The sequence below is a fragment of the Drosophila gunungcola genome, unplaced genomic scaffold, assembly GCF_025200985.1.
Source record: "Drosophila gunungcola strain Sukarami unplaced genomic scaffold, Dgunungcola_SK_2 000058F, whole genome shotgun sequence".
NCBI classification, from domain to species: Eukaryota; Metazoa; Arthropoda; class Insecta; order Diptera; family Drosophilidae; genus Drosophila; species Drosophila gunungcola.
This window is the reverse complement of record NW_026453221.1, coordinates 334278-346745: the sequence shown is the minus strand read 5'-3', so window position 1 is coordinate 346745 and position 12468 is coordinate 334278. Positions and strand designations below refer to the sequence as shown.

Below are 12468 nucleotides of genomic sequence, written 5' to 3'. Positions count from 1 at the left end.
GATGCTGGCAAAATGGGTCTAGAACTAAGTGTAGCTTCGACATCGGTGAATTTAGTTTGAAGCTCTTCAAATGAGTACCAGTCGAATCGGTATGCCCCGGCTAGCGACAAATCTTGTGATGTAAAGTAAAAAGGAATTCGTTGATAACTCCAAAACAAGTTCGATTTGAATTAACTTTGATGAGAAGCTTGATCGCACAGTACGTATTGTATGGAGCCTTCCCTTTGATCCTGTATGACGTGAAGAATGGGCCGCAACAGTCAACCCCCCTTTGCAAAACTAGGAACGGTCTGCCATCTTGCAACCGATTTCGGCAGGTCGCCCAGGTGGTACAGCTGCATAAAATTTGTCGCATCAACAAGCGTGCGTTAATAAACCAAAGTTTCTCGCGAAGGAACGTGAGAAGTTTGGTTCCAGCGTGAAGATTAGTTTTATTTTTAAATACAACATAAAGTTTGGTCAGTGGATGTTTCCTGGGTAACAAGGCCGGAAATTTTCGTCGAACTATATATCAACCTGTGCTAGCCTCTACCCAACTCTAATCACACACACTTCGCCCCATTGAACGACAATTTCTGTAAAATTGGTGCAAACTTGGCTGCAAATTCTGATTCTTTTGCGGTGCTACAATATCGGAAGCTTATCACTCATGGTGATTTGCTGGGATAACTTGTCAGAAGATGTGATTTAGTTCTGTTGCAGGGAAATTCAGTATTTTTTCAACCTCTACCAATTGGTCCGGTTTGACCTTGTTGACGCAGCGGTACAGGTAAGAAACTACTCAAAGAACTCTTATGTGTGTTGATCAATTTGAGATGAATTAACTTAATGATGAATTTGTTCCTGTCTGATCTAGTGTGTTGCATTGTAGAGTTGGTTGATTATATTCTTTTATAAGTCTAACGACTGCATAAGGAAATGTGGTCCTGATAACCACATATTTCAGAGGATATCCGTGCCGATGAAACGCATTGCCAAGTTACGTTGTCTAAGTTCTGCTGAAGTTCTGAGGCACTGTTGCCTACGATACATTCCAGTCGTGATGCATGCATGCATCCACCGGAGCACGGTTGTTGAATCGGTCCAAAAGTAAGTGCGTGCACAAAACTCTTTAAGAGCTGAGGCGAACTTTTTCCAATTCCGATTGAGCAGCACTGCAGCGCACAACTCAAGTCTGGGTATGATTTTAGTAGGTGCGACCTTAGACTTGGCAACAAGAAATGTATTTGCACTCCATCCTGAGTTTTTGTTCGTATAAAGCTGCATCCGAAGTCGTCGAGTGAGTAGTATGGACAAATCGTGGGATATTCCGAAGAACAAGTGTTAGGGATGCCAAATAACTGAGACAACGTTCTACATTGAGTTCTGATCAATCATCGCAAGTGCAGACATGTGGTATCTGTCTGGAATGCTGATTTTTGCACCCAAACGGCCCTAAATTCGACTTCATGAATTTAGTTGAGTGAGTAACTTGAACACAATAAAACGAAGTTGTATTAATATGAGCTCGTGTAAAATCTGATAGGATAAGTCATTGAAAGAACGAGTGAGAATGGATGAGTGAGTGAAACGGGATGAAATTTTTGGCACACTTGAAAATATTTAAGTTATTCGAGAAAATTCAAATTTCATTCGGTCTTTTTGTTCCTGTCGTTTGAAGAGAACGGACAAATTTGGACGGAATAGAAGCTCACAACTCAGGTTTACTTTTAATGCAGATTTTGTCGTTTTGTTTACAACGTTTTAACAACATATTTAGCGCAAATTAACCACAGACTAACGACTTTACCGCTAATTTAATATATGTTCTCGACTTTTCGACCATCTCAGATAAACGGTCTGATAGCAAACAACCCTGACAAAAAAGCCAGATTTTTTTTGCATAGACTAAATAAATAAAGGTATTTTAATTAAACTTTTATAATCTTATTTTTTCTGACCATTATTCGAATGTATTCAAATAAATCGTGCAATTACATCTAGTTCTCATTCGCTCATTTCGTTTTCTGTCAGGTTTTGTCCTACCACTGAAAAATAGGGAAGGAAACTCACTCACTTATACCTGTCTATCTTCTCATTAAATTCACTCAACTTATTTTGAGCATCGTACGTTGCAGAATGCAGGTTTTTTGACATTCAGCCAGCTACTCGAAGCGCTTGCGGGCAGCAAATGCAGAAGACAGATTGATTAGACCTATTTAAATATATTCCCAGGCACATTTAATATTTTTCTGATTATGTTTAAGAGACAGGAGGCAGGTTTACGCCAGCAACATCGGATGCGGCTGCTCCCTATCTTCCTAGATTTTTGTACTTCTGCATGAATTGAACATATGCTGGCTTGAGCTGTACGTCTCGAACAAAAAGAAGCTCTAGTGACTTAAATCGGGTCAGTGCATTTCTGTATGAGGTTCCAAGTTCTTCAGAACTCACCTTGAATGGCAACCTGAGCTATATCCTGCCATCTTCCAAGTTGAGTTACTGACTCCCGGTAATGGTTTTCAGCGAGCTTTTTATCGCTTGTGTGAGTTGGTGTATTTTGCGCGTAGTCTTCAATCTTACAGAAGTGATTGATTGCTTGCTGAATTATATCCACTTGAAGTAAAATTGCCGCCAACTATCCAATCTATTCTGTATTCTGTATTCTGTGTTGCGCAGTGTAGGCTTACCTTCGCCAAGCATGATTTTGCGTTCACGAATAAACCCTTTGTGCTTATTTAAATCTGAACTTTATTCGACCTAAAAAAAAACGCAAATCTTTTAAATCACCTAAAATGAAGATGACAATTCAAAGTTTGTAGTTCGAGATTATAAAGTGGTCGTGACGACAGAGCTGACTTCTTAATATACCCTACGTCTCTGTAGCTGGATTCTCTTTGCAGTTTCCTCTGTAATAAAACTCGCCTCCGAGCATGAGTCAAGTAGAGCACGGATAAGATGCGGCTTTCCATGCTTATCTTTGATTTGAATTAGAGCAGTGAGTATTATGCCTTTGTTTGTTAGCGCAGGCAAGCATGCTGCTGCTGGTCAATGTATGCTGTTGATTTATAAGCTCGTTGGGCTTGTATTTCCTGGTGTTAAAAAGCTATGTTTAAGTGCGAGTTGTGATGCTTCACATACCCTGCACTTGAATTTGGCGGGAGAAGTTTTCGATTTATGTCCCTTGTGCAAGCATGTATGAATGGCAGTGTATGCAAACGTCTGCAATGCTTTAAAAAAATTTTACGAGGAGCCAGTCCTTCAGATTGTTGACCTTGCAAAAACTGTAGCCTGGGATTGAAATCAAGAATGCAACAATCAACCCCATTGGCAAATTCTCGTAGTCCTGTTTTTCTTCATACTTCGTTCTTGTTCGAAGTCGACCTTTGATAGAAGGATGTGGATCATGATTTCCTCAGCAGTCCCAATGACAAGTAATAATCCTCGAACTGCGGATGCATTGTCAATAAGTTTCTAAAGTGTAGTTAGGTCCGGTTGTTCAATTGATGGCATCGCGAACAAGGTGGAAATTTAAACTTAACGGATTAGAACGTCGTTGTCCAAACGCGCATCCAGACGCCCTAAGGCCTTTTTGTAGTTATCCTCTTTAACCTGAAAGCGCCGAACCTGACAGACAACTCAGAAGATAATTCAATTTATGTATCGTAGTCAATTTCAGATCGTTGTGGCAGCGTATTTTCCATTGAAATGTGGTAGTTTTAGCTTCAGCAACCTGGTTGTGTGGGTTGATACGATGGCCACGGAAGTGTTAACCTCGTCGTTTGGTTTTTTGGCCTGCAGTAATGATGTTATTCTGACCCTAGAAGCTATAAATCGCTCTTCTTGTCCTGCACGCTCATTATTAATGCTTTTCAGATTTTCGGATTGTGTTTGAATATTAGATGACTATGGCTCTCTAGGGATTTCAGTCTACACTGAAGCACGCCATCATTATCTTGGCTTCCACAAGACTTCACCTTCTCATGAATGTAAGAAATGTGCTTCTCAAATGTATTGCGATGGACACCCAAATTGGTTAGTTTCGCATCTGGGGTCGCCGTCAGTATGGATGCAGTTTCTTGGCATTGGCGTGATGAATTTGCAAAAATTAAGTCGTAAGCGGTTCCACGCAGCTGACGCCGAAATTACCTCAACTATACCTCTATGAACTGATCACACATTGAAAAAGAAAATCACCAGCTTTTCTGAGTTTGGAGTTTATTATCCAATTCGGTGACAGTATATGTTTCAATAGCCAAAGCACCGAAGTTTTAATTTTTAAAAACGCGGCAGCAAGAGGAAATAGAAAATATACGTATGTATGTGAATATTTGCGGTTTCGTCAAAGTGTGTGGAAAGTTGAAAAGGGGAGTGATGTATGTAACCTGCAAGTGTCAGAGCTATGTTGAAGATGAAGCTTGGGATGAGTCTGACACCACGAATATTTGCCTCGGTAAATTTCAGATGCCGCACAGCTTTTAGCAGTAAATAAATCGATGAATGGACGCGAACTTGTCTAGATGTTCCGTCCTGTCACAGTCGCCAAATGTCTGACCCAATGTCTCGGTCAGTAAGAATTAAAGAATAGCTGCATCTCCCGATCCTTCCAAAATTAAAAGTCCAGTGATGCTGCTGTTTTCTATCCAATTTTTTTTACGTTTTATTCTGACAAGCGCTGTCGCTTTTGACACGAGAGAGAGGAGAGGCCGCTAAAGGCGATGCCGGACCTCCTTGCGATAGCGCCAAGTAGAATTGATCTGAGGGATCAAAATATCGATATAGTTAAGTTTAAATAAGCTTAAACAAATAATTGTAATAACTGGTGCCCCCGACATCTACTACAGATACAAATAAAATACAATTTTTTTATAAACCGGAAGCCCCATATGGAAATTTAACATTGATAATAACATAAAAATCAAATGTTGAGGTATTATTTAAGCTTAACTACAGCTTGTTATTAAGTCTTAAAACTGGCTCGGAATGAAAAGGTTTCGGTTTCGGATTAGTAATCTGCAGAATCACAAGCTTATAAACAAACTATTATTTTTAGAAGTTATTACTTTCCGGCAGATGGAACAAGCAAAACCCGGTTATAACTTAAAGCCAATCAAAACTGAAATTTTACATTCTAGTTCTGTATATTAACTCAAGTAACATTGTTTAATTTTTTTTTTTAATTTTTATTTATCTTACAATAAACAAGAAAGGAAGCAAACTTCGGCAATCCGAAGTTCATATCCCCCTGCAGCTATTGCAAAAATTAAATATTCTGGCAGGTATTAAAATTGTGATTTACTTGCGTGTATGTTCAAAAGCTTTGAAGCTATAATGATTTGCAGCTCAATTATTTGAATTCATATGGCAGCAATATGATATTGTTTTCCGATTTTAATAAAATTAATTAATAAATTCTGAACTGTCAAATTATTAAAAAGTCAAAAAGAATTTCTAAAAAATAATACAAAACCAAAATTTTTTTTTTTTTAAATTTTTTATTAAAATATTTTATTGATCCCATGGGATATTTATGTTATAGTCGTCCGATTTTGATGAAATTTAAAAGGTAATTCTGAAATATTTATCCATTACTATATGTCGAAGAACTAAAATAAAATTGAAAAACCGCAAAGTTATAATTTTTTTTATTTATTTTTTCGATTGTTCCTATGGGAGCTATATGATATAGTCGTCCGATTTTGATGAAATTTAAACCGTAATTCTGAAATAGTTAACCATAACTATATGTCGAATAACTCAAAAAAAATAAAAAAAAACTTTCTGCAAGGGAAAAAAATCAATACATTTATTATGCAAGAGAAAACAACCAAACCACAGCCCTTGAACGATTATAATTACTGTCGCAATATAAAAGATAGATTCTTGAAACTTTGATGTAAAAAATCTTCCCGATCGAACTATTATCGGGTAAAATGTTATAAATTTGGTTGTTTTGTAAGTATTATTCGTATATTTCGTTTGCATCTCTTCTTTGCATCGTGCTGCTACCGTCGCTTCTCTTTACGTCTTTCACATCTCGCCATCCTCTGCCTCTCTGCAAGTCAATAAAGGAACTTACTTACTGCTTAGAAGTTTTGGAAGCTTCGTGGACTGTCTATAAAGTTCACAGTGGAACTTTGTTCTCAATAAAAGACTGCTGAACTTGACTATCGAACCTTACAAAGTTTCTTGATTAGTGAAGCTGTCATACGAAAAAGCAATCATGGCTGTATGGCTGCTAATGTAGAAAAAATACTTACTTAATATACATAACAAAAATTTTAGTATGCTGAATTGGTATAAATTGCTTATAAGTACATTGGACGGTGTTGCTAGCTATTAACTAAAAAACTTACCTACAACTGAAAATATCATGGTATACCCCACTGGCGGTGTTGTTGACACTTGACATTCGTAGATTCCTGAATCTCTTAGTTGAGGAAACTTTATCTTGAAATATACAATTTTGACAATACATTTTTTTAGTTATTTTTAATAAACAATTAAGATATGGATCGGAAGTTTTTCTTATACTTATAAGTGGTTTAAGTCATTCTGATTTGATGCATACGGTGAGCATAATCGTTAAAGACGATTTTGACGATTTCTGTTGCACATAAAATACTTAGAGCATCCCGAACGTTTAAAATTTTAAGTGGTTAAAATTGTTTCATGAGATGGTTTTAAGGGCTAGCTGAAGCGCCCGAGAATTGCTTATGGCCCTACTTGGTTGTCTGTGAATATCAGGTTGTTAAACATAGATTGAGACCTTTTCCTTTTGTCGCAACTCTGACTCGCGGAAATTACAAGGGACAGGGTCCTGACTGAACTTATTGACATGGGTTATCCCAAAAATAAGACTCAAACATGGCACATCTTCGCGATATGACTGGTACAACCCTGTTTTGCAAAGATGGTGTGTGGAACCAAGAAAGCTTAAGAGTAGTGTCCTGCCTGAGTTAGTGCTCGGCTAAAGATTTACGAAGGCGTGATAATCTTTTCACATAGTGTTACGTGCCCAGGCTTGGTCCTCAAGAACTAGTGGGATGGTTCGAAGGGAGGCTTAGCTGAGGCCACCAGGCGGGTCGCAGGTTAGTTGCGAATAAGCGCAAGCAAATAAGCAACCCCGGACAAACAGCGGGTATATCGATGGAGGTATACCGACAAGACGCTTGTTTGGCCGTCTTAACACCGTAGCCTTACACACCCCCTCCCTCACAACTACCTACCTCCATCCTATCCCCCACATCTCACCTCGGTGCCGGACTAGGGTGTCATTCGACCCGTGCCGATAGTCAGCCTGGCTGGGGGCCCGAGTTAACAAATAGCCCAGTTGCAAACGGAGGGTTCAGGCAAGTGGCGACCGTCTGTCCTAACTACGCCTTACCCGGGTACGGCGGATCTCTGCCCGGGCGGACTATATACTTCTCCGCAACTCGTGGGACCCCATGAAGAAGATCAAAAACATAAAAATCCCGCAGGATATCCCTGCAACCGGTGTCGCAAGACACTTCGAGGAAAGTTCCCTCGACGGCGACAGACCCCAGGCGGCGGCGCACCCGCCTAGGATTTCACCAGCAGCCCAGGCGAGAAGACCTGCGCCGCAGTCATTCCCAGCCAGGTAGCGTGGTGTGCCAGCAGGAGCTACCCTGCCAGCACGCCCACCTCTCGCGTCTGATAGGCCAACCTCTATCAGACAGCTGAAGAAGCAGGACGCTCTTCCAGCCCTAGGACAGCCCGGAGGACTGGACGACCCCAACAGGCGTGGCCTGCCAGGGTCAAAGGTAAAGTGGTACCTTAGGTATCTTATGCAGGGCATGACACCGGAGGAGGCCTTGAAGAAGGCAAAGGAGCCGAGGGAGCAGCCGGCATTGGGGGCAGCACCGGCTGGCAAACGGCTCAACACCGTACCTCAGCTGCGGACGTGGAAGGGAGTACCCCGATAAACCCGCACGGGAGCAGACATCCCGGCAGCTTACAACGCCACGTTGTTCTGCCCGAGGAGCTCAGACCGGACCAATGAGGAGATACTAGCCTTCATTGGTTTCCAAAACCGTGTCGAGACGGAAGCCTGGAAGGTCATCTCCAGGAAGAACGACAGAGCTGGTGCACTCCTGGTCGTAGGGATGGACCAGACCGGAAGGGATGAGATAGTGGAGCGTGACCACAAGCTCAACTTCCGGTTTGACCACGTCACCGGAAGAGACGCCCAATGACGGCATCTGTAAGGCTGTCGAGGATACCCTCGAACCACTGAGTGTGGGGAGCAGGATGGACAATCCATCACCAGCATGGACATTGGGGACGACCAGGGGGATGGACACCCTATGTCATCCCAAGAGCTGGCCCAGGAGCTCCTCCTGGACGACAGCTGCGAAGAAGCCGAGGTTACCGTGATAGACGGTGGTGGAAAGACTTGCTCTCTCTCTTCACCAGACATCACGGAGCACCAAACCTCGGAGTGATGGTTGCAACAAGCAGCACTCGGCTAGCCCAGGTAAACATCCATCGGGCCAAAGCAGCATCTGCTGTCTTGGCGAGGATGTTCACCTCCCAACACCTCGGGGTAGCCCTTGTAGGAGCCATGGTGGCACCATGGCATAAAAGGCCTGTACACGAAAGACACTAAGGTAATATGCGATCCAGGAGGATTACCTCCCAGATCATGCATCGTTATAAGGAAAGATATCAATGGTAGTATCTTTTCAGAGTTCATGAGCAGAAACTGCGTCGCCGTAACCATCAACGGCACAGAAGCTGCACCGAAGCTAGCAGTGGCCTCCGCCTACTTTGCCGGGGAGGAATACCCGGGCTCGTGGACCTCTGCCGGACGAACAAGATCCCCCTCATCATAGGATGTGATGCCAGCGTGCATCATGTGATCTGGGGCAGCACGGATGTCAACAACAAAGGTGAGCAATTACTAGAATTTATTTTAAACAATAACCTAGAGATCTGTTATGTCGGCGCCAGGCCGACATTTGTTACTAGGGTACGGAAAGAGGTGCTAGACATAACTCTAGCAACCAATTCATTTAAACCCCACATTAGGAACTGGTATGTGTCACCAGAAGAATGTATGTCCGACCCAAGGACAATTTTGTTTGAGGTAGCCTTAAATACAAAAATATGTAACCCTAAAAGAAACCCCAGAAAAACAGAATTGGACAAATTCAGGTCAACTCTAGAGCTCAATCTTTCCAACGAACCGTCAGGATACCCTAGACATCCCTTGGAATTAGATAGAGCGGTAGACAACCTAGGTCACGAAATAGTGAATGCCATTGAAGACAGTTGTCCTCTAGGCAGACAGAAGCGGGAAACAGACGCACCATGGTGGAATGCTAGTCTTGAACGACTACGAGTAACCACTCGGAAGCTCTTTAACAAACCAAAAACTGATAGGAACTGGGAACTATACAGGCGAAGCCTGACGCTCTACAACAAAGAGATCAGAAAAGCCAAACGGAAAAACTATAGGAACTTCTGTGAGGCAATAAGTAACGTCAACGAGGGCGCGAGACTGCACAAAGCAATGGCTAAAAGTGCAACGGATAGTTATTTAGCCCTGAGGAAAGGGAATATCACCTTCACCTCCATCGGGACGTGCAGGGAGATCGGGAGAAATTAAAATTGCTATTTGACACGCATTTCCCGGGGAGTACTCCCGCTACATGAAACATAAGGCGTGATCAACATAGAACCCCTAGGACAGCAGCTAGTGACTGGGCAGCAGCCAAGTCTATAGTTACGCCCGAGAAACTCAAATGGGCTATTGGAACCTTCCAACCATTTAAATCACCGGGATTAGACATGATCTCTCCAGCTTTCTTACAGCAGGGGCAGAAACTACTCCTAACCCGCCTAAGAAGACTAATGGAGAGCAGCCTAGCCCTTGGGTACATCCCAAGTGCATGGTGCAGCGCTAGGGTGGTCTTCATCCCCAAGATCGGGAAGAAAGACATCACCAGCCCTAAGTCCTTCAGACCTTTCAGCTTAACTTCGTTTTGTCTTAAAACGTTGGAAAAACTGGTAGACTACAATATCAGAAGAACAGCTTTCAGAGACTGTCCGCTGCAAAACACACAGCATGCATACAGAGCAGGCCGTTCAACAGACACTGCACTTTATCAACTATGCCGCACCCTAGAAGGGGCAATTGACAGCAAAGAAATAGCTATCTGTGCCTTTCTAGACATAGAGGGAGCCTTCGACAACACATCACATGATGCAGTTCGAGCTGCCCTGTCCAGAAGGAACATAGATGTTACTACGAGCAAATGGATTGGCAACCTACTTGAATCCAGGCAAGCAACATGTACACTGGGTTCGGATAGAGTGACAATTGCAACCAGCAGAGGCTGAGGAGTACTGAAGTCTGCTAGTAGATGAGCTTCTCAGCAGACTTGCTGGAAAAGGAATCCAATGTCAGGGATACGCCGATGACATCGTGATAATCGCCAGGGGCAAATTTGAAGCGACACTCTGCGACATCGTCCTACTCGGACTAAAGACAACGCTAGACTGGTGCAGGGAGGTTGGACTCAACTTAAATCCTGCTAAGACAGTCATCGTTCCCTTCACAAGGAAGTACAAACTACAGAGAATGAGACAAATCTCACTGCTAGGAACTCCTATAGAAAGTAGCCGAGAGGTTAAATATCTAGGAATCACCTTGGATAGTAAGCTGAACTTCGCTTCCCATGTCCAAAAGACATTGGAAAAGTGTTACAGAGCACTCTATACCTGTCGAAAAATTGCTGGGAAATCCTGGGGAATCAGGCCTCAGATAATACGATCGTGGGACCAATCCTCACTTACGGAGCACTTGCATGGGGCAAACGAGCTAAGCTCACCAGCATGCAAAACCAGCTAGGAAACCTGCAAAGACTTGCCTGCGTATGCATGACAGGGGCAATGAGGACCTGTCCTACAACTGCCTTAGAAATTCTGATGGAGCTAACACCACTCCACTGTGTAATTGAAATTCAACGCAAAGCTACACTCCTGAGAATAAGCACTGAGGGCACATGTAGTGGTTGCATTCTAAATAACAGGGATGCGACTAATCTGTTAGGTGAGGTGCCCCTAATAATCCACCCTAGGGATGAAATGACAGCCGAACTAATCTTCGAGCAGAACTTCACAGCACACCTAGGCAATAAGAAAGATTGGATTGGTGTCTGAAGTGCACCCGATGGCTAAACACACCATTGCATGGTACACAGATGGATCCCTGACACAACAAGGCACGGGCCTTTGGAATGGTAGGGCCTCGCATAAAATACCACGAATCACTTGGCCAATATACCAGCATATTCCAGGCTGAGGTATGTGCAGAGCTCAACATACAGCGTGGATACAAGGAAAAGGACATATCGATCCTTTCGGACAGCCGAGCAGCAACTACTGTTTTACATAGTAACAAACTCACCTCGAAGCTAGTCCTAGAGGTGAAGAGTAAGCTAAATATATTGGGCAGGCTGGCCCTCAGATGGATTCCGGGACATAAGGATATATCCGGAAATGAACTTGCCGATAAAATGGCAAAACTAGGAGCCGAACAGCCCCTGATAGGACCAGAGCCCTACTGTGTCATAGGGAGGCACACTATAAAAGAATACCTTAGGAAAGAGGAAGGCGCCATGAGACAAGAACACTGGAGGAATACCCCAGGCCTAAGGCAAGCCAAAACTCAAATAAATAACTACAACAAGAAGAGGTTCAAGGAACTTATTCAACTGGGGAAAAATTCACTTAGGACTGTTACCGGATTGCTAACCGGGCACTGTAGACTGAAAAGTCACCTAGGTAAGATGGGAATAACCAGCAGTAGAACTTGCAGATTCTGCGACATAGAGGACGAAACCTCTAAGCACATCATAGCAGACTGTCCGGCATTAGCAAGTATAAGATGAAAAATCTTAGGAACCAGAACTCCTACACCTGAGCTCCTAGGAAAAATCAACCCACTAAAACTCCTCGACTTTATTCGAGGAAGTGGGTTGATATCTGAGCTGTAGGCTCTGAATGGGGGTACAATAGATCTTACAGGTCGCGGTACACTAAACACCCCGATACTAATAATAATAATAATACGTGCCCAGTGCAGATCAGAGGGTTGCAAGTGATAGGCCCAACGCATGAATACAGCTGAAACTAGGAAGTCAACGTAACAGTAGTGGAGGAAAATGTTTGGGATGTAAATAAGACTTTTGCAGAGAAGGCACCATCAACACAACATAGTAGCGGCTTTGGTACCAATGCCTTCCATACTCATCGGACTTGCGCTTTCAGCACGCTTAGCTAGTCTCCCGATGGAGTTGTCCACTTAACAAGATCACCCATCAAGTACTGGATATGGTGCCGTTCCTAGCGTGCTTTCCTATGCTGCGCTCTCTTCAATTCTTAATGCTCTTTCGGCTCCGGAAATTTTGAAGGCTGCATTTCTTAATCTCTGCCTCTCTGGATAAGATGACATTGGACTCT

At 43.0% G+C, this 12468-nt stretch overlaps 2 protein-coding genes across 7 annotated transcripts in view; both read right to left on the bottom strand.

Annotated features, from left to right (window-relative positions):
• The window catches only part of LOC128264148 (neurotrimin), a 350308-nt gene that overhangs the window by 226222 nt on the left and 111618 nt on the right, over positions 1 to 12468 (bottom strand). For all 6 annotated transcript variants that reach the window (XM_052999514.1, XM_052999513.1, XM_052999511.1 and 3 more), the window contains one exon: positions 6336 to 6429. In XM_052999514.1, coding sequence (XP_052855474.1) covers positions 6336 to 6429 — 94 coding nt within the window. The remainder of the gene's footprint in view (positions 1 to 6335; positions 6430 to 12468) is intronic.
• Positions 1 to 12468, bottom strand: part of LOC128264149 (uncharacterized) — a 96919-nt gene that overhangs the window by 38295 nt on the left and 46156 nt on the right. The gene's annotated exons all lie outside the window — the stretch shown is intronic.